Source organism: Panthera onca, chromosome D1 (assembly GCF_046562875.1).
Source record: "Panthera onca isolate mPanOnc1 chromosome D1, mPanOnc1 haplotype 2, whole genome shotgun sequence".
In the NCBI taxonomy this organism is placed as follows: Eukaryota; Metazoa; Chordata; class Mammalia; order Carnivora; family Felidae; genus Panthera; species Panthera onca.
This window is the reverse complement of record NC_138348.1, coordinates 392,705-416,612: the sequence shown is the minus strand read 5'-3', so window position 1 is coordinate 416,612 and position 23,908 is coordinate 392,705. Positions and strand designations below refer to the sequence as shown.

General features: G+C 63.9%; 3 protein-coding genes across 13 annotated transcripts in view; 1 reads left to right on the top strand and 2 right to left on the bottom strand.

Annotated features, from left to right (window-relative positions):
- Positions 1 to 8,374: 8,374 nt before the first annotated feature.
- On the bottom strand, positions 8,375 to 11,274 carry RASSF7 (Ras association domain family member 7). Of its 2 annotated transcripts, XM_060607628.3 has the most exons (6): positions 11,127 to 11,272; positions 10,345 to 10,475; positions 9,386 to 10,098; positions 9,119 to 9,247; positions 8,960 to 9,041; positions 8,375 to 8,878 (listed from the first exon to the last, which is right to left on the bottom strand). In XM_060607628.3, the coding sequence occupies exons 2-6, from the start codon at positions 10,466 to 10,468 to the stop codon at positions 8,847 to 8,849; spliced, it is 1,080 nt and encodes a 359-aa protein (XP_060463611.1). In that variant the 5' UTR covers positions 10,469 to 10,475; positions 11,127 to 11,272; the 3' UTR covers positions 8,375 to 8,846. The 2 variants fall into 2 exon arrangements, with proteins under 2 accessions (XP_060463611.1, XP_060463610.1); XM_060607627.3 differs by having other exon boundaries at positions 8,375 to 9,041; positions 11,127 to 11,274.
- An 810-nt stretch (positions 11,275 to 12,084) lies between these two features.
- LMNTD2 (lamin tail domain containing 2) lies at positions 12,085 to 17,831 on the top strand. 3 transcript variants are annotated; one of them, XM_060607618.3, is made up of 13 exons: positions 12,085 to 13,401; positions 13,475 to 13,627; positions 14,024 to 14,111; positions 14,240 to 14,353; positions 14,642 to 14,713; positions 14,795 to 14,883; positions 15,228 to 15,520; positions 15,775 to 15,853; positions 16,175 to 16,349; positions 16,433 to 16,558; positions 16,642 to 16,838; positions 17,184 to 17,436; positions 17,564 to 17,831. In XM_060607618.3, exons 1-13 carry the CDS (start codon positions 13,169 to 13,171, stop codon positions 17,693 to 17,695), a joined length of 2,004 nt encoding a protein of 667 aa, XP_060463601.1. In that variant the 5' UTR covers positions 12,085 to 13,168; the 3' UTR covers positions 17,696 to 17,831. The 3 variants fall into 3 exon arrangements, with proteins under 3 accessions (XP_060463601.1, XP_060463600.1, XP_060463599.1); XM_060607617.3 differs by having other exon boundaries at positions 16,160 to 16,349; positions 16,433 to 16,552; XM_060607616.3 differs by having other exon boundaries at positions 16,160 to 16,349.
- Positions 17,772 to 23,908, bottom strand: part of LRRC56 (leucine rich repeat containing 56) — a 19,144-nt gene continuing 13,007 nt past the window's right edge. For 4 of the 8 annotated variants that reach the window (XM_078433881.2, XM_078433883.2, XM_060607620.2 and 1 more), the window contains exons 6-13: positions 22,635 to 22,731; positions 22,361 to 22,561; positions 21,441 to 21,624; positions 20,881 to 21,057; positions 20,738 to 20,802; positions 20,388 to 20,524; positions 20,044 to 20,177; positions 17,772 to 18,646 (exon numbers count right to left, since the gene is read on the bottom strand). In XM_078433881.2, the coding sequence (XP_078290007.1) occupies positions 18,315 to 18,646; positions 20,044 to 20,177; positions 20,388 to 20,524; positions 20,738 to 20,802; positions 20,881 to 21,057; positions 21,441 to 21,624; positions 22,361 to 22,561; positions 22,635 to 22,731 (1,327 nt within the window). In that variant the 3' untranslated portion in view covers positions 17,772 to 18,314. Of the gene's footprint in view, positions 18,647 to 20,043; positions 20,178 to 20,387; positions 20,525 to 20,737; positions 20,803 to 20,880; positions 21,058 to 21,440; positions 21,625 to 21,778; positions 21,879 to 22,360; positions 22,562 to 22,634; positions 22,732 to 23,908 lie in introns of all 8 variants that reach the window. The other 4 variants (XM_060607622.3, XM_078433884.2, XM_060607623.2 and 1 more) reach the window with 4 other exon arrangements.

Below are 23,908 nucleotides of genomic sequence, written 5' to 3'. Positions count from 1 at the left end.
GGGGCTCTCCCGCCCCGCCCCGCCCGTTGGCGGGAACCACTGGGACAAGGGAGGGGAAGAAGAGCCTGAGGTGGCGGATGGCGCCGCTCGCCGCAGCCGAGGGCCCCGAGACTTTGGAAACACTGTTCAATGCCGGACCGCCGCCAAGGAAGACCAGTGTCTGGAGGAACTTGTGGTGTCTGGGCCTCCGACGGTAGGCTGTTCCTGGCCGCCCTCCCCCGCCGGGAGCTGGTACGGCCCAAGCCCCCGCCCGCGGCCCAGGGCGAATGGAAGCGGCGGTCCGGCACACCTGAGACCCCGCCCCTGAGATCTAGCCCCGCCCCCAAGCCTGTGGCCACGCCCCCACGCGGCGGCCCGGCCCTCCCCGCTGCTGGCCACGCCCCCAGCCCCGGGCGCCTCCTGTCCCGACCGAACACTGGCGGAGTCCTACGTGCGCGGGCTCCTCCGGGTGCTGGCCACAGCCGGAGGAGACCGCAGCCCCGCGTCGCGTCCGGCCCGGACACAGGAAACCACGAGCACTGTAAATCACTACACCGTGTGGTGTGGGAGCAGCTGACTCGTGCTAGGAGGAAAGATAAAGCAGGGTAGGATCCGGGGCTCAGGAGCCTGGGAGGACTAGCCAGTGTTAAGTGGTGAGGTTGGACCTCAAAGGGGCCGAGCTGGGCCGCTGTGGGGAGAGCACCGAGAAGCCGCCGGACCTCGGGAAGGAGGCTGGGATGGCTGGGCCCAGTGCGGGGAGTGGCCAGAGGCGCTAGGGGCCCAGGAGGAGCATTTAGGGCAGGATGACGTGTGCTGGCTTACGGGCTCCGCGGGGCGGCGACGCCAGACCCAAGGGAACCGGTCAGGAGGCCACTTCGGTGACCGCAGTTCAGGGACCACCATGGCTCGGGCTCGTGTGGGGGCAGCGCAGGTGCGGGAAGCAAGAAGTTCCTGGTAGGTTCTGAAGAAAGGCGGTGTGTTGGGGGATGTGCGAAGTAAACCCAGGAGCAGGGAGCTTCTGGAAGCCAGGGAAGGAAAAGGAAGGCCCATCAAGCAGGGGCCTGGGTGAGTGAGGTGGGGGCCCTGTGACCCTGAGGACAGCAGCGTTGGAGGGGGGGAGGGCCGCAGGGAGTCTAAAGAGAATGGGACCCGTCACCAGGGCAGCAGCGGCAACTCTTGCAAGTGGTTCCACTGCAAAAGGAAGGAAGAGCAGGGGTGGCCAAGAGGGAGCCAGTCAAGGGAGGGTTGTTTTTATGTTTACAACTGGAGAAGCAAGGGCTAGTTTACAAACCCTGTAAATGACTTTGCAGAAAGGAAGAATGGATGGTGGGGGACTCTGGAGTGATTCCTCTCTGTTGGCCATCGGGTCGGGGTCTGGAGGGGTGGCTGCTACAGCATAGTGCCTCTGGGGTGTCCCCCAGGCCAGGTGCCTGAACCTGGGCACTTGGGCTCCCAGTGTATCAGTCATGTAACCTTCGGAGAGCTTCTCAACCTCTCTGTGCCTCAGTGTCCTTGGCTGTAAAACAGGGAGGTTGAGAGCTGGATGGATGAGTATTGGGATAGCACTTCAGGCGGGGTCCAGCATCGCAACTACCCTGCATCAGGCACCTTCCCCGCCCCCTCCTTCTCAGCTTGGAGCTTGGCATGTGCTGGCCCTTCTACATACACATGCCTGCCTGCTAAAAACCATTGGATATAAAGACGCTACCCAGTAGAGGTTACCAAATGGTAGGGGCACCCTGCTGACCCTCCTAGAAAGAGTTGAAGCAGCAGCTTATAGCCAACTTGGAGCCCTTTTGGAGAGGCGACAGTCCTTCCTACCTTTATGTGCAGATGTTCCCCAGGGGCTGCTGAACATTTGTCATAATAAACATATGCACCCACAATGGGAAAAAGGCTTACTCAGCAGGCATCCCTGGGCAGAGCACAGCCTACCCAGTCATGTCAACCTGTGCTCACATGTGACACGTGCTCTCAGGAAAGTGCCCAGAGCCATTGGTCTGGGCCCAAACTGAATATAGGTGGTACCTCTTGAGAGCATAGGCACATACATACCTATATCTCCCACCTACTGATGCCCCCCCCCCCCCACAGTAGGTACACCTACTGTACCCCCCATCAGTACTATCACTACAGTGCACAATGACTAGCCACCCACCTGCCACCTCTCACATGCTAGTTCCAAGCAAGGACACACGTGTGCACCCTGCCCACATGCCCCTCTAGATTTGCACTCTGAAGCCCTTGCTTGCACCCTGCCTTCCCAATCCAAAGCACAAGCAGGAACATACATGAAATGTACACTTCTGCCTTGTGCCAGAAGGGTGGAGCTGGGCTGGGAGCCACCTTGGCTGTGTCCAGCCCAGGCCAGCCCTCTCCCCTGCCATCAGGCCTACACACAAACACAGCACCAGAGGAGACTTGGGAAGGTGGGTGTGTTAGTGTCCTGGTCCTACCCTAAGCAGTGATCACAGACTGGGTAGCTTAACCAGCAGTTTATTCTCTCACAGTCCTGGAAATCACGAGTCCAAATTCTGAGGCAGCTGCACTCCCTTGGAAATCTGTAGGGGGAATCCTTTCTGCTTTTTCCGGGTTTTGGTGCTCCGGGCTTGGCTTGTAGCCAAAGCCCAAACAGGACGGGCACGGCCACCGATGGCCCTGCTCACCGCTCTGTGTCCCTTCTGGACTCAGACTCCGAGCCTTCCAAGGTGACGGGTCCCGCCATGGGGACCCGGAGCCCCCACCCACCAGCCAGAGTGCTCCGCAGTGGCCTTCGGCAGTACAGGCCCGCACGTGTGTCCCGAGGGCGTGGCCGGGCTACATCACCCCAACTCTGCCTCTGTCTTTACATGGCTTTCCTTCCTGTGTATCTGTATCTCTCCTCTCATCTATCTCATAAGTCCATTTGCCATTGGATTTAGGGCCTACCCAGGTAAACCAGGATTTTTTTTTAAGGAATTTATTAAACAATCATCATTGTCATTTTTTTTAATTAAAAAAAAAATTTTTTTAAGACAGAGTGTGAGCAAGGGCGGGGGGGGGAGGGGGCGGGCAGAGAGAGTGAGACACAGAATCGGAAGCAGGCTCCAGGCTCTGAGCTGTCAGCACAGAGCCTGACACAGGGCTCGAACTCACAAACCACGAGATCATGACCTGAGCCGAAGTCGGACGTTTAACAGACTGAGCCACCCAGGTGCCCCAGAATGATTTTTATCGCAAGAGCTTTAGCTCAATTACAGCTGCACAGACCCTTTTTCTCAATAAGGTAACATTCACAGTGTCTAGGCATTAGGATACAGACATCTTCTTGTGGGGACACTATTCAAGCCACTACACAGGGTGATAAGAGTTGCATTTGGAAGCAGTAGGACTGGAGGGCACAGCTAGGGGTCGTACCAATAAAGGCAAGACAGGAACTCAGAGTCACCCTGACTTCTGGCTTTTCCCTGTCCCTGAGTCCCAGACTTCTTTCCTTCAAACCTCTGCCCTGTCCTGAAGGTGTGGGCCTCCTCAATGATCCTGCAGATTCCTAGGGGTTCCTTCAAGACTACATGATCCAGACTTTGCTATCCTTCCACTTCTGACCCCTGATAGAGCTGAGCCAGCTCCTTGCTCCTCTGTATTCTTTCCCCACCCACACCCACAGCATCCTGCACTTGAATTTCTATCTCCAGGCTTCAGGCTCCTGATGTCCCAGGCAGGGCAGATGCCTTCCTGGCGCCTCAGCTCTTAGCCAATCAGGCAATTTTTTTTTTAAGGCTTATTTATTTATTTATTTATTTATGTTGAGAGAGAGAACGAGTGGAGTAGGGGCAGAGAGAGAGAGAGAATCCCAAGCAGGCTCTGTGCTGTCAGCACAGAGCCCGATGTGGGGCTCGATCCCACAAATCACAAGAGCATGACCTGAGCCAGATGCTCAACCAACTGAGCCACCCAGGCACCCCTGGCAGTGGTTTTGAAGGAAGAAATGAAGTGATCTGATGATGGGAAGTGTGCAGTTCGGACATCCAGGTTTTGTGACAGGTGATGGGCTCCAGCCCAGGCACATGTGGGATGTGGAAAAAGGAACTAAGAACAGGTGGTGAGTTAGAGGGCAGGAGGGCCACAGGAGAGCCACCAGGGGACCACGATGGCTGAGGCTGAGGGGGCACAGCCCCTGGGTGAAGGACCAGAATGGCACCGAAGAGAAAAGAGTTCCTCTGAAGCTGCCTGGAGCCAGGTGAGTAGAGTCCTCCAGGGAGGGAGGGCCTGGGTGTGAGGCAGGTGCGGGAGACATAGACTGATTGGAGTGAGGTGAGGGAAAGTGGCCCCCTCTGGCTTACTTTGGAGGACTGCGGTGTCAGGAACAAAAAGGGAGCAAGCATCTCTCTACCCCATCAGGGATCCAGATGGCCCGTGATTCCGCCGCAGGGATCCCCTGGCCATGGAGGCATGGAGCTGAGTATGAAGGGAAGGGGACCAGGGCCACCTTGGGGCACCACCCAGGAGTCAGTAACTTCAGATCTTAAACAGTCCATTCTCATGATTTATACTTTCTCAAAGCCCAAACAGGACGGGCACGGCCACCGATGGCCCTGCGCACCGCTCTGTGTCCCCTCCGGACTCAGACTCCGAGCCTTCCAAAGCGACGGGTCCCGCCGGAGGGACCCGGAGCCCCCCACCCGCCAGCCAGAGCGCTCCGCAGTGGCCTTGGGCAGCGCGGGCCCCACGTGCGTCCCGAGGGCGCGGCCGGGCTACGTGCGCCGGGGCCCCGCGCGTTCCCGGGAGCAGCCGGCCCACCGCGAGGGCGGGGGAGCGCCTCGGGCCGTACCACCCGCCCCGGCCGGCGGGGGAGCCGCCCCGCACGGCAGCAGCGCGGCGCCCGCAGGCCCCGCCCGGCAGGTGGCGGCCCCGCCCCGAGGCCGACGTGCGGAAAGGAACGCGCCGGCCGCGCCCGCGAGGGGCCGCGCGGCGGTGGGCGTGGCGTCCCGCCCACACCTCGCGCCCACTGGCTGCGGCGCAGTAGGGCGGGACCTGCCCGGCGGGCCATTGGCTGCGAGACCCTCATATTTGCATACGGGCCGGCGCGGGGCGCGGGCCGGGCGCCCCGCGCGGGGCGGGAGGGGGAGAGTCGGGGCCCAGCGGCGGCCGCCGAATTCGGGCAGAGAGCTGGCGACGGTCCTGCGTCGGGGTTGCAGGTGACGCGCGAGGGGTCCCAGACTGGCGGGCGGCGGGCTCGGGCCGGGCTGGTGCGGTGGGACAAGGACGCACAAGTTGGAGGAGAAGGGGGGTCGGGGGTGGGGGACGCCCCCCTCCGTCCACCCGGCGGTCCCTCCAGGCGCAGGGCAGCCACTGCCCACCGCACACTGCGCTGCTCCGGACCCACTGTGCGTGTGACAGCGGCTGATCTGTCCCTGGGCAGCGCGACCGCCCCGGCCCCTCTGTGACCCTGCTCTGTCGGGCAGGGGACAGCCACACCAGGTGGGAGGGTGAGCACCAAGGCGAGCAGAGGCCAGGGCGCCCCTGTGGACCAGGTCTGCGTATCTGCGCTCAGCAGGGGGGTGGGAGGAAAGGGGAAACATCTTGGGACTTCCCTGCCCTCCGTATGAGGGGGCTCAGGTGGGCCAGATGCGCCCTAGGAGGGAACTTTCTTTTCCTTGTGTGTTTCAGGTGCCAGGATGTGCAGAGTTACCGGGACGGTCTTCTGAACGTTGCCAAGCTGAGGGCAGCCTTGGGCAGGCAACGGGTGTTGTGGTCAGACCTTTGGCACTCAGGACCGGAGCCCCTACTACTGGCCTCTTGAGGGCCACCTCTGGGAACTTTCTTAAGGAAGATGGTGCCAGATTTGGCTTTTCTGTGCATTTCTGCCTCTTAAACAAGGCCGCTAAAAGAGTTGGGATGCGGAGGACCTGCTTGTGGTGACCAGCAACATGCCCCTCCCAGAGGTTGGGGTACCTGGCAGAGCCCCCAGCCCATCTTCCAGGCCTGCTTTCTCTGCCATGGGTTCTCAGTCCACTGTGAAAACCTGCTGGTCGTGGGGCATGCCCAGAGCAGTCTGCTGGCGTGCAGGTGCCAGGACACTTCCCGCAGGCCTGGTGTCCTCTCCCAGACAGTGGGGGTTGACAGCTGGAACTGGGTCTGTGATTGCCAGAACAGCCTGAGGGAGAGGCGGGATTAGTTGAGGACTGGCATGGAATTGGGCTCACTTTTGGAGGGACCCTGTCCTAAAGGTCACTGTGGTGTACCGAGTGTCACACCCGGCAGGTTTAGTAGGGCCACGTTCTGCAGGTGACAGGGAGGCGTGCATAGCCTTGGGGTTGGGAACCAGTGGAGCTGATTGGCTGCCACAGGGCAATGGCTTGCTGTGGGTGACCCTTCAGTGAGCCCCGGTGTTCTCAGCCAACCCAAAAGGCCACTTTTGCACTGGGGCGGGAGCAAGAACCCTGAGGTCAGGAGGGGCTCCGGTGCCAGCCCCCAACACAGCCTGGCCCTCCAGAGACTCGTGATGATGGCTGCCTGTGTACTCACACCAGGCTTGCCTGGGGAGCTGGCCTGGCCTGGACCTGCCCTGCCACGGACTGATGTGTGTGTTTGTGTGTGTGGGAGCTGGGCCTCTTCTTACCTCAACATAACTCACATCATTGTTTTCAAAGTACAGTTTAAAGCTCAAAAGTAAACTTCAGCAACTCCAAGGTTTGCTTAGTGATTTGAAGCACTTCTGGCAACTTCTTGGGGATGTGGGATTTTGTCCTCCTGGAACACCTAGAGGAAAAAGGTTCTGTCCCTTTCCCCACCCTAGAGCACAGGTGCTACCTGAGGACCCCTCCAAGGTTCAAAAGAGGGCTCATCAGCTTCCTCAACCAGCAGCACACCGGGGACAGGTCCCTGGAAACGGCTTCTGAACAGGCGTTCCCTGAAAACAGACGCAGGAGCCTGGCGGAGGGGTGGGGTGAGCTCTGTGAGCACCAGGCCTACGTCCCTTTGGTTGGTGGGAGAGCAGATAACCCTGGGAGGGCGCGGCCTCGTCTCCAGATGGCACCTGGCTTTGCCCTCTGCTGGCCAGTGCACTCAGCTCGAGAGATGACCCTGTGCTGGGGCTCAGGACAAGCCTCCTGGGGCACACCTAGCCCTTCTGCACACAGGTAGGGCTGCGGGCGGGGAGAGCAGAGCCCTGGGGCCTGGTGCTGATTGCCCGTGGCCCCAGCCCTCTCACCCAGGACGCAGCACAGTCAGCATTTGCATTCCAGACTATATCCCACGTGCCTGATTGCTTAGCCCCGTCTGGAATGGGCTGCTGTGAGGTGGGCAGTGAGCTCGGGTGGGAGCCGGGTTAGGGCTGGGGGCTCTAGAGTGAGGAGCCCCCTGCTGCTGCCTGGCCTGGCCATTCGCTCCCTATCCTGTTCCACCTTGGGCAGGAAGTGCCCAGTCCTAGTTGCCCCCCACCCCCACCCCAAGCTGTGCCCTCAAGGTGGCACTGCCTCTTGGTGGCTTCCTCGCTCCTTGTACTCAGGACTTCATGTCCCCCGTGGTCGGCCCCAAAGGAAGTGGGGAACACCAGGCCCAGCTCAGGGGCCACTCCAGAAGGCTGAGTCTGTCCCACAGTTGCCAACCCCCAAACTCAGCACAAAGACCCCCATCATCTAGGATGCCCCCCTCTCCTGTTCCCCACGCCTGTGGCTGCACTGAGCTCCTGGGTTCTGACCACCACAAAGAGCTCCAGTCTCAGCCACTGTGCTCAGAGGTGCGACTGCAGGACCAGGACCAGGACTGTGGCCTGGACGTCACTCTGCCCTAATTTGGAGGCCGCAGGCACACAGCTGAGGCTTCACATCCAGCTGGGAAGCAGGGGGGCCCTCGGGAAGGCTGGGCAGCCACACCCTCATGGGGCCTACAAAGCTCCTCTGGGCAGGGCTGCTGCTTCCTTGGTCCTGGCCGATCAGGAGTCTGGGGAGCTGCCCCCACAAGCTCTCAGTAAACTTGACAGGCAGGTCTGGCATGTCCTTAAGTCCCCATGTCCAGGAGCCACCCCAGATGGGGTGGCAGTTCCTGCTCCTGCTGAGGGTTAGGCCAGAAGAGGGGAACCAGGCAGACGAGAGGTCCACACAGGAACCCGGGCCGGGGCTGAGGCTGCTGCAAGCCCCGTACTGTCCAACTTTCAACCCCAGGCTCTCCTTGGGGCTTGCGCTGCCAAGGAGAGCCCCTGGGGGAGGGCGGGCAGAGCAGCCTGAAAGGCGAGGCCCCACAAATGCCCCCAGGCTTTAGGCCCAGCTGACCGCTGGCCCCTGGGAGACGCCCTGCTCAAGAGCCCCAGTTGCGGCCAGCCCCGGGTAGCTTGGGGATACTGCCCAGTGACCCCAGCCAGTCTCAGTTTCAGGCCCCACAGACGCTGTCCGGTGCAACCTTGGGACACACTCGAGCCATTTGGGGCAGTTTATTGAGGCTTTAGGGTCAGGGTAGGGGAGGCAGCATACCTGTGTGTGTGTGTGCACACGTGTGATGAAGGACACTTCCCACATGCAAGCACACACCCAGAGTTGAGCAGTGTCCACATATCATCTCCCATCCCCTACAAGGAGCCGTGGCCTTTGGGGCCTAGCGAATTCTGAGCCGGTCGTGCCCCCTGCTTCTCCAAGGGGCCGGCAGACTTGGCAAGGACTAGGGCAAGCACCCTCAGCCTCCCGCTGCCCCCCAGAGCAGAACCCCCTGGGCTCTGAGGCATTCTGTCTCAGGCCCAGGGCATCAGGCCTTCCCACTACATGGGCAATAAACCCTCTGGGACCCCTGATGCTGCTGTTGTCCAAGTCGGGCCCCGCCTTGGCTGCCCACGCTCATGTCATGGGAGCCCAGGGCTGGGCTGGCAGTGGATGTCCATTCTGGGGCAAGAGCTGCTACCTCCAGGAGTTCTGCCTCATGGGGACAACTGTGGGGAGGACACAGGCTGAGGGACTGAGGAGGCCACAGGAGAACCCTGACCCACCCAGAATGGGGGGGACAGACATACTCTCTGGGCTCAGGCTGGACACTAGAGCAGGACCGCGGGAGGTTCTGGTGAAAGGCTCTTCTCTGGCCAGAGGCAGAAGATCCTATGGGGAGAGCAGATCGGCTTAGGACTGGGCCAGGCCTCCCCCGCCACCCAACCTCCCTCCAGAACGGCGCTGACCTGTGTGCCAGGGGGGCCCCCGTCTGGCTGCGGGGGTGGTGGCGGCGCAGCCCCCGTCTGCTGGATGAACTGCTGCAGGTTACACTGGCGGAGCTCCCGGTTCAGCTCCTCTAGTTCCTGGGCCTGGGCCTGGGGCACAGGGCACCCTCAGGAGACGGCCGCAGGGCTCCACGGACTCGTGCTCCCCCTGGTCACACCCCGACACCCACCCCCCAAGCTGCCCATGCTGGGGACGTCAGCAGGCGCTCGGGGCCCAGGGGGGCTTACCTGCAGGGCACGCTCGGCAGCCTCCAGAGCCCTGCTGACCAGGGCCAGGCTGCCCTGCACCTCCGCGCTCTGCCGCTCCTGGACGGCCAGGTCCTGGCGCAGGCGTTCGGTGGCAGATGCCGTGGGTGAGGGGGGCCCGGGGGCCTCTGAGGCCAGATGGAGTTCAGCCTCCAGGGCACGGGCCTGGGCATCCAGGGCCTGCAGCCGGGCGGCGTGCTCGGCAGTGGCGGCGCTCAGGGCTTGCAGGCGTGCCTGCCCCTCACGCTCCCGCACCTGCTCCCGCCTGAGCTCCTGCTCCCAGAAGGCCTCCTGACCCAGCTCCAGTGCGTTCCTCCGCACCCTTCGCTCCAGGCCCTGCAGGTCTGCACAGGAGCCTGGCATTGGTGCTACGGGGGCCACAGGCTCGGGCAGCGCAGGGATGGGGGCCAGCCCAGGGCACCCGAGGCTGAAGGTCAGTGCTTTGCGGGGCTCGTGGCCCAGGGCTGGCCGTGGCTTCGGGGGGAGGCTGGCCCGGACTGGGCAGCGTTCAGGAGGTGGGCAGCTGTCTGAGGAGGGCCTTCCTGCGAGGCTGGGCCCTGTCCGCCTCAGGACAAACTGGACATCACTGGCAAACTGTCCACAGGTGGCCTGGGCACCCACTGGACACTCCTGGGGCAGCAGCTGCCGTTCCTTCTCCCTGAGACGCTGCACGAGCACAAAGCGGCCCGTCTGGCCTGGGGTAGGAGGAGAGGGGTCAGCCTAGATTCCCTCCACCCTCCATCCACCTGGCTTGAGAAGTGGGGTAGGAGGCGAGGGGTCAGCCTAGATTCCCCCCCACCCTCCATCTACCTGGCTTGAGAAGTTGAGGGAGAGCAACAGGGATCAGCAACCAGCCCCACCCTCCTTGGGGGAAAGGGGCCATAGGAGCAGGCCCAGTCTCAGGTGCACCTGCTGGGCCATCTGTGCCGGAAAGGACTCACCTATTGCTTGGGCCAGCGCGATGACCACTTCCTGACAGGTGGTCTGCTCTGAGACCCCACAGACCACGCGCTGTATGCCATCCACCCACACCTTCAGCTCCATGGCTGCTAGCCCTGAGAGCATCCCTGTCCTGCACGGACGATGAAGGCCACAGAGTCAGGCCCAGCCTGGCTCTCCTCTCTTCCCCCAGAACTGGCTCAGGGTTACTGTCCCCCCTGACGTCAGCCCCGCTCTCCTGTGCCCAGCCCCACCCTTAGGCCACACATTCTTGGGGTGGGAGTAGTGGAGACCCCCACCCCCCCCACCCCCGGCAGGGGGAACCAGTCCGCCCTCAAGGGGCACTTTGAGGCTCCTCCACTGCCCAGCCTCCTCTCACCTCACCCCAATCCCGGAACGAGGCGAATCATTAACCAGATCCAGGACTTCCTGCCTCCCCAGTCACCTGGCTCGAAGGGCACTGCCCCTCCCACGGGACGCCGTCCTCAGGCACCCAAGGGCGCCCTCACGAAAACACGGCTTCCCTCTGCCATGGGAACGCCCCCTCGCCCGAGACGCAGACCTCGGCCCTCGGGAGGCACGGAACCGCGCCTGGGCGGTCCCTGCCGGCGCGGGCAGCCCCCTTCCCGCTCCCCACAGCCGCCGCGCTGGCCGTCTGTGCGGCGGGGGCCGTTGCAGGTGCTGCGGGGCCCCCCACGGCCGCCCAGCCCGCGCCCCTCCGTCGGAGTTGCCGCCCAGGGCCGTGCCCCGCACTCGGGAGGATCTGGGGCCCTGCGCTCCTCACCTGGGCGCTCGCCGGCCTCCCGGCCCTAGGCTCGAACTGGCTGCTTCCCGGCGGCCGGCGCCGTCGCCGCCGCAACCTGCCGCCTCCAGCGCGGCGGGCGAGCCCCGGCCCGCAGCTCCATTGGCCCGCAGCCCGAGCGCCCCGCCCCGAGCGCCCCCATTGGTTCCCACCATCGCCTCGTCCGCCCCGCGCCCACGCCCATTGGCTACCTCTCTGAGCCCCGCCCCTCCCATTGGCTCCCCGCCCGCCCCGCCCTCAGCGGCGCCCAGGTGTGGGCGGAGCTCGGCAGCGCGGAGGGGCGGGCCGAGCCTGGTCCACGCACGCCTGAGGACCGCGAACTACGCGGAAGCGCGTCCCTGGCCCCCGGGCGGCGCGTGGGACAGGTGTCTGGCTCCGCTCCCGGGCCGACCTCCTCAGAAACCTCCCAGTCTGATGAGTCTTTTGCCTAGAGAGGGAGCGCCGGCCTGGGACCCTGCAGCTTCTGCGCCGAGAGGGGCAGCGGGGTCCCCAAGGCCAGGGCCCCACCGACCTTGCTCCCTTAGGGCGCGTCGTCGGGACGCACAGGGGTCGGGGAACCGTGAGCCCCCGCGGGAGGGAGGTGGAGCTGGCGGGCCACTGCAGCCAGGTTGGCAATCCCGGTGAGGGGAGAAGGCCGCCTTCAGGTTGCTGGGGACAAAGCAAGACATAGACCCTGGGCTCTTTTCCCCCACCCCTGCCTGCCCCCAGTGGAGCTCGGTGCCCTCGCGAGTTGTGGACGCCCGCGGGCACACTCCGGCCTGGTAGGACCCAAGCCAGCTCGGCAGCCAGGGTGCCTCACAGCCTCAATGCTGTCTGTGGACCAGGCATTCAGAGCCCTGTTTCTGCCACGGGGGTCCTCCTGCCAGCCTGTATGTTCCGCGGCACAGGAAGTCCTACAAAAACGCGAAGTTGAGAGTCTGAATGAATGAGTGAATGAATGAATAAAAGAAAGAAAGAAAGAAAGAAAGAAAGAAAGAAAGAAAGAAAGAAAGAGAGAAAGAAAAGAGAAGAAAGAAAAAGCTAGAAAGGGGTCGGGGTGAAGGCTGGAGAGCATCAGTTTGTGTGTCAGATCTGGTGCTTCATTTTTGGTGTGGGGCAGAGGGAACAGTTATCGTGGTTATGAGAGGGTCCCCGGGGCTCCCTGAGGTGACCCAGGTGGTAGAGATGGGCGGGGGCAGGGGGGGCTTCTTGCTTGGGGGTCAGGTAGGTGGGCATCAGCCTCTGAGGACAAAGAAGCTGTGGGTAACACTCAGGAGGGCCTCACTGCCGGTTAGAGTTCAGTAAGCCCCCACATACAGGGCAGCAATGCCCCCGATACCCACCAAGTGCCGCAGTCAGGCAGTCAGGCTGGGGGTGGTGGACTGTGTGGCCACGGCAGGCCTGGCTGGTCGCTCTGTGGTTCCCTGGGCCTCCTGAGGGTCACTGGCCAACAACCCAGCCTCTTACCACTTCTCCTTCGGGCAGGATCTGGAGGTGGGTCCAGGACTCACTCAGGGTCCCGGTCTGGGGTCTCCCTGGAAGCTGCTGGTAACAAACAGCCCCTCCCCTTTTGGTGCTGGTAGCCATGGGAACACTGTAAAGCCTTTCTTTCCCTAGGCCTGCTTGGGTTTCAGGCCTCAGGTGAGTGCTGGGGGTGAGGCCCTGGGTCTGGGGGCATCACGGGCGAAGGATTAACACCTCTGGGGACCTTTGCCTTAGGCTGAGGGCAGGACCTCAGGTCGTAGAGGGCGAGGGTGACAGAGAGACAACGGGAAATGTGCAAACATCCTGGTGACATGTTGCTTGGGGAAGGGGGTGGGGGACAGTTATCTGCTGCCTTGTCCTGGTCAGAAACACACAGACACAGACACACATGTGGCCAGCAATCTGGTGTCCTGGGGGCGTGCACGTGCGCATGCACACGCACGCGCGCACTCACACAAGGGCATTTTTGGAGTGATGCTGTCTAGGGCTGTCAGACACAGGCACACACTTGTGGCCATGAAAGAAGAGCCCCACGTGGTACCTACCCATGGGACACAAGGATGACAGCCACACTACCCATCTCAGCTCCCCCAGGAACATCGAGAATGGCCCCTGAGCCTTGCCAAGAGGCTGAAAAAGCTGAGAAACAGGCTGCCTTATCCCTGGCGGACCAAGAGCCGGTCAGTGACCACCTGGAGCCTCCAGCTGGCACACCCAAAGACCCAGTGGCTCCTGCATGCCTGAAGGACACCAAGCCCAGCTCCACGCCCGTGGTCTTCCCCGTCAACCTGCAGTAAGGAAGCGAGGGAGGGGTGGTCGGCTGGAGGGCAGGGCCTGATCAAGTGGCAAGGGTGCTGGCATCGCAGGTTGGCCCCTGAGTCCTCGGACCCCCGCACCCTGCGGCTGCTGTGGGGTCAGCGGGAACTGGAGATCCAGGCTCTGCGGTGGACCATCCAGAACCGCCAGAATGCCCGGCACTGCCACATCCTGTACGAGGTGGCCGGACTGCCACCCGAGAGGTGAGCAGCAAAGTGCCAGTCCTTCAGCCCAACCCAGCCTCTGTCCTGGCCTGAAATGGTTTTTGTCTGACCTCATCCCCAACCACTGGGGCTCCCACCTGATAATTACCCTGCCTTTCGCCTCTAGCCCTTATCCTTACCTGACTCTGACCCCCCAACCTAACCCCGAAAGAGTGAATATGCTGTAAACCTGCCCAGACCCTGACTCTAAACATGTCGATGGCCGCTGAACCTAGACTCGACCTATGACCCACACCTCTCAGAACCCGACCTGGCCCGGCCCGGTGGAACTCTGTGCCCTTAGGCCTCCACTGTCAGTGAAGAGGAGCCCCTCCGCCTCCCTTCCTTGGCTAACTGACCTCGAGGTGGGGGCTGCTGAGATGGCCCCTCCCCCAGTTGCTCACACAGTCAGGAGAAGCTCCTGCAGAACCAGATCCAGAAGCTGACTCTGGAGTTGAAAGGGCAGAAGGAACAGGCCCAACTGGTGAGGGGCAGGTGGGATCAGGATTTGGTCAGGGGACCCAGGCTGGGGTGAGGATCAGGGGCCAGGTAGGGGTTGGCTCCGGGGGTGGGGAGAAGGCCCTGTCCCACCCACGCACCCTCCCGGAGCAGGAGAAGTCCCAGCTGGAGACTGAGCTGCAGGCGTTCCAGAGGTCCTGCCTCCTGCGGCTGGCCCGCTCCTCCTGGGTGGGTCGCGTGCTGCGATCTTCCACCGGCAGTGTGGAGGTAAGCCCCATTCGGCCCACCCTCCTGCCTCCCACGTCCCCCTCCCCAGCCCTCCTTGGACTTCCCTTGGAGAGCCAGGGTGTCCCTTCCAGGCTGGTGCTTCCGCTGGGGGGCCCTGGCCTGCCTGGGAAGCCTGTCCCCCCAGGACCGTGGTCTAGGGCAGGGAGGAACCCCCTGGTTCCGCCCACCTGACGCACAGCAAATGTGTGCCTCGGGTGCGGGTGAGGGTCAAAGGGGAGAGGCTCGTTCCCCAGCTCCTGCCCACTGGCTTCCACTCCCCTTCTGCAGGTGGTAACTGCAGAAACTCTGATGGACTCCAGTGACCTCTCTGAGAATGACCAGGTCCCCTCTACTGGAGAGGTAAGCAAGGCCCCCGTGTGCTTTCATGGCTCGGTGGGCCCGTGGGAGGGGAGAGCCACGTTCCTGTTGCTTCCTGGCCAGGGTTTCCGGCTGGAGGACGTAGACTGGAACAGCATTGCCCATCGGTATCCCAACCTCCTCGCCAACATCAAGTCCAACTCAGATCAAAAGTAACCGTGCTGGTCAGGGACTCCTGTGGGGGTGAAGGGAGGAGAGGGCGTGCCTCGGCATGTGTGCACCAGAGTCCAAGATCTCCCCTTAGTGTCCCCGGACGAGCCGCTGACACCTCCCAAGGTCAATTCTCTGATCTACAGGAGGAGGTGAAGGTTGAAGGGAAAGGGCTCCTGAGCCATCACAGTCCATCTATGAGCCTTGCTCCCAGGCTGGGTCCCAGGGACGGGAACCGCAACTCGGGGTGCCCCGCCCACCTTGGGGAGGTTAGATGGGGGCAGGGCTGGAGTTCAGAAGCCAGAGCCAGCAGGCAGCAAGCAGGTCAGCAGACTGTGGCCCACAGGCACCCCCGGGCCTTGCCATCCCCACCGGCCCCGGTGCCTGGCCAGTGGGGCTCGGAGCTGCATAGAGAGCGTGTGGAACAGCATCTCAAGAGTGTCGAGTGGTGTTCCCTGCCCTCTGTGGGCACCAGCAGCTCAGGGGGCACAGACTCCGACCCCGGCAGTGGCTGGCTGGCTGAGCCTCATCGCATGCAGAAGGTGACGGGACAGCCACCCTCCGCTGCAGGCCGCAGTTCTGAGTTGACAGAGCCACACCGGAGCAGCCTCGGCAGGGAAATGCAGGCACTGCCTGAAGGTGGGGTACAGCGGGTCTCCCCGGTGGCTCCTCCCTCCCCCCCACCGTGAGGCTGGGATCTCCGCCCCAAACCCTAAACAGCCGTCTCCAGCAGCTCGGTCTCCCCAACAGCTCAGCGCAAGGCCGCTGGGGGCCTCTCCTGCCTCATCCCCAGGGGCTGGGGTGGCCTTGGGTGAGACGCTGCCTCCTCTGCGCTCCGGCTCGCTCCCTCCCACTCTCCCCAGTACTTTGAGCTGTCCCTCTGCTTCCCTCAGCCCCCAGGGCCATCCCTCCTGCTGTGGATCTGACCCCTGGAGCTGTTCCTCTCCCACGTGCGGCCTCAGGGTACTGCAGGTTAGTCTGGCCTCACGTTCGATGTCCCCAGAGGATGCTCCATATGGAGGTCCTCTTTCCGACGGGTCTCTCCCTGGATCCCTGGAACCCCCCCTGGGACCCACCTGGTAAGACGGTCCTGACAGGGGAGTCCTGTGCAGACTCAGAGCACCGGCATCCCAGGCGCCGCCTCCGTGGGAGGGGAGGGGGGTGACACGGGGTGGGGGTGGGGGGATCCCAGCAGGGGTGGGTCTCCTAGCAGGACCGCGGTGGAGGGGTGCCCCAGCCTCTCTGCGGTGCCTCTACCCTCCCTGCTCACCCGCCGAGCCCCATTAACTCCAGCCTGAAGATCGTGGCCGTGAGCCGCAAGGAGAGGTTCGTGCGCGTCCTCAACCAGTCGCTGGAGGAGACCGCCGACCTGGGCGGCCTCACGCTGCGGCAGCTCCTGTACGGCTTCCCGGTGTGCATGTACCGCTTCCCGCCCGGCACGCTGCTGGCTCCACGGCACCACGTTACGGTGCGCCCCGCTCCCCGCGAGCCCTCGTGGCCTCTGCTCCGGCCCCCACCGCCCCTCACCCGCCGCCCCGCGCTGTCCAGCAGGTCTGGGGCGAGGGCCCCGGCGGCACCAAGAAGCGGCCGCCGTCGTCCTTGGGCCAAGAGCCTGTCCACTTCCATTCCGGCCGGGGATGCGTGACTCTCCTCCTGAACCCCAAGGGCGAGGTCAGGGTGCGTCTCAGACCGGGATGGGGTGGGCGGAGAGCCCCGCGGGCTGGGGGTGACCGCTGCGCCCCTCCCGGCCGGCCCCGCAGGTCCTGAGCGAGCACCGGGCCCCCCACTGCGTGACCCCGGTCTCGAGGATCTTCGCTGACAACACCGACCTCTCCGTAGACCGCTTCCCGCTCTCAGAGGACGGGCTTGGGGCCGACCCCGGGGAGCAGAGTCGCGGGCCTCAACACTCGCGCGCGGGCAGGGTGCGGGAGGCCGGAGCCAGACGCCGGAGGCCCGGGTGGGCACCGCGGGTCCCTGGGTCTCCTCTGCCTCCCAGGACCCACCCCCGCAAAAACCGTCCCCCCAGACTCCCTGCTAAGGGACCATTCCCTTGCCTCAGGTCCAATCCCCTCTGAGGCCGCTCTCCAGACGGGTTCCCGCGCAGGACCACCACCCACCTCCCCGGGTTCCGTCCTCGCCCCCCCTCCCCCCCCCCCCCCCCCCCCCAGTAATTCAAGAGCGCTCCCACGCGGCGTGCCCTGCAGGACCAGCCCCTGGCTCCCTTCTCCCCGGGCCCCTTCCCCTCCAGGACTGCCCTTCCCGCGGGCGGGCTCCAGACCTCACGACCCTCCTGCCCCACCAGGACGCGGGGCCTCTTGCCGCGGCTGAGCACCAGCAAGCTCTTCCGCCCGCGGGAGGTGCCGGCGCGGCCCGAGGCCGCCGAGACCCGCACGCCCGAGCTCCTGGCCGCCTTGCCCGGTGAGCGCAGGGGGACGCGGAGGGCGGGCGGACCGGCGGGGAGTGGGAGTCCGGCCGACCCCATCCCGTCGCTGTCCCCCGCAGAGGCCGGGCTGTGCCTGGAGCACTGCGGGGCTAGGAAGGAGCACAGGGTCCGGGTGAGCTCGCGCGCGTGCGGGCTGTGGCGGGATACCCGAGCTCCCGCGGGGGTCCCCCTCCCGGCCCCGCCCCTCCCCTCCCCTCCAGGCCCCGCCCCCGCGCCGCTCAGGCCCCGCCCCCCCCCAGGTGTGCAGGAGGATCGTGGACCGGGGCTGCCCGATGGTAGCGCTGTCAGTGCAGAGCACGGCTGAGAGCAGATACGGCTTCCGCTTCCTCCCCTGCCCGCCGGTCACCGCGGACCCGGGCGCTCGGGTGTAGAAGGTGGAGGGCAGCGCGGGCGTGGGCGCCCAAGGCCGATGGGCCGCGCTGGGAGAAAGTCGCGGGAGACCAGCAGTGCCAGCTGCACAATTTATTGAACCAACGTCGCCTACGAAGTAAACCGCATTCGTGTGCACCTGAGAGTCCTTAAAGCGGATTCGCTTGGTTTTAGGGTGCCCTATCCCAAGGGAAGGGCACTGGCTGCCCTGTCCCTGCGTGGGCGAGGACCCGCACAAATCCCCCAGGGTCGGGGGGCGAGGGGGGCCTGGCTGCACTCCGGCCACCTCAGCCTGGGCCCAGCCTGTGTCTTCCGGGTTCGCCGCTCTGACCACTCCTCCTGGGAAGGCCGGGCCCCATGGAAGGAGTGGGCAGCGGGGCCAGCGGTGGGGAACTGGGCTCTCCTATCCCGGGCTCTTCCTTGTGTCCACCCCTGGCAGTCCCAACCCCCCCACTCCCCTCCACCAAGAAGGGTCCCTCTTATGTCAAGCCTATTTCCCGCCCCCAACACACTCTCCAAGATGCTCTGGGTTCCATGAGGCCAGAGTTCACATGGGGCTCCCACGACCACACTGGGGCTCCTTGGCCCGCAGTCCAGGCCAGCTTGGCAGCGGGTGGGGGGTTACACTAGGGGTGGGATTGGGCTGGGGTGATAGGGTTCAGGTGCTGCACGCACCGGAGGCCGGGGAGGTCTGGCTGCTGGGTCCAGGGCTGGCTTTGGGCTGGGACATCCTTGGGCTCGAGGGTTCGGCCCCGAGGCCACCTCCAGGCCTCTTAGAGCTGTCACCGCAGCTAGCCCCTGACCCGGGCCAGGCCTCAAGCTGCCTAGGGCTCTGAGCCTACGCCTCCTGAACTGCAGGTCTGTGGACCCCCAGAAGGTGTTGCTGGAATCAGATGGCAAGGGGAACTTAGGGGGAGAGGGGATCAGGTTACAGCCTGAGGCCCTCGAAGACTCTGGAAAACAAGGAAAGAGAGCTTGTCAGACAAGCGTCCCCACAGGGATCAGTAGATGGGGCGAGGGCCACCACAGCAAGGTGGCAGTGTCCCCTGGGACCCCTCCCCCAGCCCTTCACCCCCTCACAGCGGCACCCCTCTTCTCCACTTCCTGTGCTCCCCTGGGAGGCTGTGGCTCTGTGGCCTTGTGACTTCTGACCGTTGCTGGGGCCACACCCACTTCTGGGCATGCAGAGGCCACAAAGTCTGAGCTCTGGCTTTGGGTCACTGAGTTGCAGCACCAAGAGTGGCCCTGGGCCAGTTCCTAACACTCCGCTATAGAGTGAGGCCCTGGCACCCCCCTCAGGGCAGACTGGGAGGTGTGGCCGTGACCACTGAGTGCTTCCCTGGACCTGGCCTGGAGTGGGAGGCCCTGGTACCCTTCTGTCCCTGGGTCCCCACTGTCTGTTACCACTCCCGCTGGCTGCCCTGCCTGTCCTCTGTCTGCCCCCCACCCCCACCCCCAACAGCCCAGGCACAAGCCCATGCAAGGAAGGGCACAGGCTTTGCCTGTCCTGTCCCTCTTCCATCCTGGCCCTTTTGACTCCCCAACCCACAGGAGGGTCATTCAGCCAACCTTTAAGCCTATGGCCTATGAAGGGAAACAAAAATAATATAAAAACAGGGAGGGGGACCAAACAGAAGAGACTCTTAAATATGGAGAACAGAGGGTTACCGGAGGGGTTGTGGGAGGGGGGATGGGCTAAATGGGGGAGGGGCACTAAGGAATCATTGTTGCACTATATGCTAACTAATTTGGATGTAAATTTTAAAAATAAAAAATCAAATTTAAAAAAAAGCGCCTATGGCCTATGTACTTGCTGCCCCTGCTTACAATGCCCCCTTCCCAGGCTTGCCCCCTCAGTTCTACGCGCGTCAGTTCAGACCCTTCCTCCAGGAAGCCTCCCTGGGCCCTGCTGCGTGAGGGTCTCTACAGCGCCCCCCCCCCCATGTTTGTTCCATGCAGGACACTCGCGTCCTGGGCCCAGCACAGGCCCTGTGTGCAGGGTAAGGGCAGCACCCTCCCCACCTCAGTCCCCTGGCCCATTTGGCGGCCTCTCCCCTCCTTTGGCCTGTGCCCTGCTCCCTGCCCAGTGGGACTGTCCTGGCCACTCATTGCCACCCTGCCCTCTCTTTCAGTCCAGAGCCCCTGCTCATACCCCCTTTTGTCCAGCCCTTGGGGCATTATTATCCCGAGCGCTTAGGGGAGGAGGACTTGGGATTAGAACCCTTGACTCTAAGTCCCCACCATCAGGAGAGGCCCTCCCCGTTACAGCCCCTCTCAGAGTCCAGCTGAGGAAGGGGACCCAAGCCGATGAATGCTGGTCTGGGGCAGTGAGTGGGGTCACTCTCAGTACCTGGGACCAGACATTGGGGGCCAGAGGGAGTCCTGGGCTTAGATTTGTCCTCTTGTTCTTCGGGCGCCCCCCGTGGGCCCCAGAGGGCTGTGGCACCTTCCTGCTGGGACTCCAGGTACCTACTGGGGAGGGGACTAGAGGGGGGAGGGGGTGCAGCCCTGCCCTTAGGGCCGTTCCCAAACGAATGTGCTCTGGGGTGGTCCCCCAGCCTCAGGCTCCCACGGCCAGCCGCCCCAGCCATCCGGGGTACCTAGGCAGCCCCCCCCCCTCCCCTGCCATGACCTCCCACCAAACCAGGACATGCAGTGGTAGGGCTGGGGGCTGGGAGGGGGAGGGGCACCCACCGAAGGCGCAGCTCCCTCTGGGCCTGGAGCCTAGCCAAGGCCAGGAGGTCACTGCTGTCTGCAGGGTCAGGCCCTGGGGTGGAGGCACTGGCAGCCAGGTCCTCCTGTGGGGCCAGCTGCTCCGGGGGTGTCCAGGCCTGAGGAGAGAAGGGGCTGGTTTGGGGGCACAGCCTTCAAGGGGGCTAGGTGGGGGGCACCCTGAAGGCAGGACTCATCTGGCTGTGCAGGGTGTTGGGGAGGCTGGGACCTCTGGCCAGCAGTGACTGTAGGCCAGGGCATTGCCAGACCAGCACACGGGTCCCCTGTGGTAGCACTGCAGTTGTGACCCACTTGGGGGTGACAAGCCACACCTGGCACTGGTGTCGACGCTCCCGCAGGCCTTTGGTGGGGTTTCCGCAGAGGACTCGGCTAGCACCTGAAGAAGAGGGGTGGCTGGGTCTGTTCTGGGGCTGAGGGGCTGCGGGGTCAGCTTTGTGCAGAGGTGGGTAGTTACCGTGGGTGAGGTTACTGGTGTCGTCCTGTGGAGCTGGGTCCTTGAGAAGCAGGCCTCCCGGCAGGGGACCCCCAGTGACCAGTAGGGAGAGGGGCCGTGGCCTGGGGGCCCGTGGCTGGGTCTCAGGCAAGGAGAGCTGGGAGCCGAGTGTCCGGATGGGGGCTCCGTGGGGATGATCTACCCGAGGGTCAGAGTCAGAGGTCACGGAAGCACACGCCAGCCGGCCAGCCCGTGACACTGTCCACAGGCCAGGGACCCCCGCCCCCTAACATGTGTCTGTGTGTCTGCAGGCCCACACCCCACCAGGGGCTGCTCTGCTCACAGGGAGGTTATCCTGGCCTGGGGGCAGGTATGCGGGGCTCTGGGGACAGAAAGTCAAGGCTGAGAAGGGATGTGAAATATGGCTGCTCATCTCTGAAAGGCCTGGGGGAGTGCTGGGGGGTGCAGAGCTCTCTTCCTGGGGGCGGCGGGGGGGGGGCATCTTCTGGGGCTCCAGCCGGTAAGGTCTCCAGGCGGGGCAGGGCAGCCCTTGCCAGAGGGCAGGGGAGTGGCCGCCATACCCAGCCCGGGGAACAGGCCTTCGGAGACACTGCCCTCCTTGATGGCCTCCTTCACCATGAGCCAGTCCTGGCGCAGCTCCCGGGGGGCCGGCACGGCCGTGTGTGTGGCTGGCACCTCATCCAGGACCCGCAGCTGTGGGACGAGCTTCCTCACCTCTGCCCGATAGTTGTAGCCGGGGGGCACCTGCAGGACGGAGGGCACGGCGGGCCTGGGTCTAGCGGGCCCCTCCCGTGGCCGATTCCTCCAGACCTTCCTGTGGGTGCTGGCCTGGGTCACTCTTGGCCACCAGGGACTGCGGGGACCCTGGGCTCCCCCTGCTCCCGGCACGTGAACTCACCCTCTAGGCTCACAGCCAAGGTCCAGTGGTGTCCTCTGGCCTGTGGAGCTCCCCTGAGCCCAGAGCTGTGGCCTAGCTGGGCACCACCACCCCGTGGAGGCTAGCAGGGCAGGAAGAGTGCGCTCTGGGCACGGGCAGTGCGGGGGGTGTGGGCAGCCGTGTGGGGTGTGCACAGTCCTGCGGGAGATGACGGGGGCTCTGGACCGGGCGTGCACGGGGCTGTGTGTGAGTGTGCGTGTGTGATTCCATGTGCAGACCGTACCGGACACGCGTGGTTCCATGTGGTGTGTGCGTGGGCCTCACGGGGGTCTGTGCGTGGGCTGGGGGCCTGTGTGCGCGTGGCCCCGTGGGGTCCGGTCCTGGCCTAGAAGGTCTCCGGCGATACCAGAGAATGAGTTCCCGGTGAACGAGTCACAGGGCGCGGGGGGACTGTGCCTGGGGGACGCGCCCGGGGACGATCCCGCCGCCCTGCCTGGACATGACCGGCGTCCAGGTGGGCGGAGAGGCCACTGGGGCCGTGGGAGGGCCAAGAGTGTCTCCCCATCCCGGGCCCGTGCTTCCCCGGGCGCCCACCGGACGCACCTCGTTGGAGGGGCTGGGCCCTGGCCGCAGGCACACCAGGTTGCCCTCCAGGGTGAGCGTGGCCAGCCTCGGGCACAGCTGCAGGTAACGCACCTGCTCCAGGACCTCCACACTGTTACCCTCCAGGTCCAGGACCTCCAGCTGCTCCAGCAGGCACAGCGGGCTCAGGTCTGAGATGTTGTTGTAGGAGACGTAGAGCTCCTGGGACAGCAGGGGGCCTCAGCCAGGGCTTGGCCGGCACCCTCTCCCCAGCCCCGGGGCACCACAGACCCACCTTCAGGGCCGGGAAGCAGCCAATGCCATCCAGGTCGGTCAGGCCGCAGCGGGCCAGCCACAGCACCCGCAAGCGGCCCAGGGAGGTGCCCAGGTCTCTGTGGAGGGCAGGGTCGGCTGGTCAGCGCCGTCCTGGGCTGGAGAGCCACGTGTGCGTCCACGAAGGCCCTGTGCTATGCCGTGAGCCCACCCACCACCCGCATCTGGCTCTCTCCAGGTGCAGGGCTGCCCATGACCTGTGGCTGGTGCGTGGCAGCCTCCAGGCTGAGGAAAGGGCCCCGGAGCCCCCTGCCTCCCTGCCTTCCCTCCTTGCTGCAGCCTCCCCGGTCTGGGGGTCTGGGCACCGGCAGAAGCCACTTCCTCCTGCCCCCCCCCCCCCCCAGGGCTGGGTCTGGCGGAGGGGAGACGCCTTTGGGCGGGGTTATTTGGCTGAGCCGCACCCACCCACCATCTGGTGCAGCGGGGAGGGAGGGTTGGGCAAGGCGGCCCTGCCCCGGTGGGATCAGCCCCACTCCCTTTCTGGGCCGTGCTTGTGGCTGGCTGCCCCAAGTTACACCCCCTCTGCCAGCCAGCTGTGCCTGCAAGACCTCCCCCACCCCTGCCCCGGGCCGTCCCCTGCCCAAGCCTTGTCTTGGCCCATCGCCCTCCCTCTGCCGCCACTCCCCTGCAGATGGGCAGGCCGGTGCTGCCTCATCTTAGAACAACACCGGGGCTCTCTGGGCCCACTGCTGCCTGCAGGGGCCCTTCATTCCTGGGTGCCCCCTGACAGGGTGTATCCTTTCATCGGGTTCGGGGAGGTTCTTGATGGCATTTCTTTTGTATTTCTCTCTCCGTGTTCCCCGTTCTCACATCTGGAGCTCTACCAGTCCTTCCTCGGTTGTCTGAGGATGACCCTCGTTTTCTTATCTTCTCTCCCGTTTCCATCTCTCTGCCTTGTCTTCTGCTTTCTGGGAGATTTGCTCATTTTCCAACATTGCTGCTGACGTTTTTATGTTGGCCGCCATGTCTGACTCTTAAGCGCCCCTCATTGTCCTCTGCTCTTTTTTCGTAGCATGCTATTCTTGTTTTGAAGATGCCAAGAAGCCACATCTTCCGTGTCTCTCGCAGTATCTGCTGAAGTTTGGGGGTTTTACTCTCCTCCCTCTACTGCCTAGTCTCCCCCGGGACTTTTCCGTGTCGTGTTGCAGGCACCCTAATATTTCTAGTTGTACCATTAATAATAGCTTCTTGGGCATTCGAATTGGGGGCGAGGGCCTGAAATGCTGCTTAGAAGAG

What these genes read in the sequence shown, in the direction of transcription:
- RASSF7 (XM_060607627.3), bottom strand. Translation starts at nt 10,468, where the DNA reads ATGCTCTCAGGGCTAGCAGCCATGGAGCTGAAGGTGTGGGTGGATGGC. An exon ending in CGCGCTGGCCCAAGCAATAG is followed by an intron (nt 10,099 to 10,344) that starts GTGAGTCCTTTC and finishes CTCCTACCCCAG; the next exon opens with GCCAGACGGGCCGCTTTGTG. An exon ending in CTGCCGAGCGTGCCCTGCAG is followed by an intron (nt 9,248 to 9,385) that starts GTAAGCCCCCCT and finishes CCTGTGCCCCAG; the next exon opens with GCCCAGGCCCAGGAACTAGA.
- LMNTD2 (XM_060607616.3), top strand. Translation starts at nt 13,169, where the DNA reads ATGACAGCCACACTACCCATCTCAGCTCCCCCAGGAACATCGAGAATG. An exon ending in CTCCACGGCACCACGTTACG is followed by an intron (nt 16,350 to 16,432) that starts GTGCGCCCCGCT and finishes GCTGTCCAGCAG; the next exon opens with GTCTGGGGCGAGGGCCCCGG. An exon ending in ACCCCAAGGGCGAGGTCAGG is followed by an intron (nt 16,559 to 16,641) that starts GTGCGTCTCAGA and finishes CCGGCCCCGCAG; the next exon opens with GTCCTGAGCGAGCACCGGGC.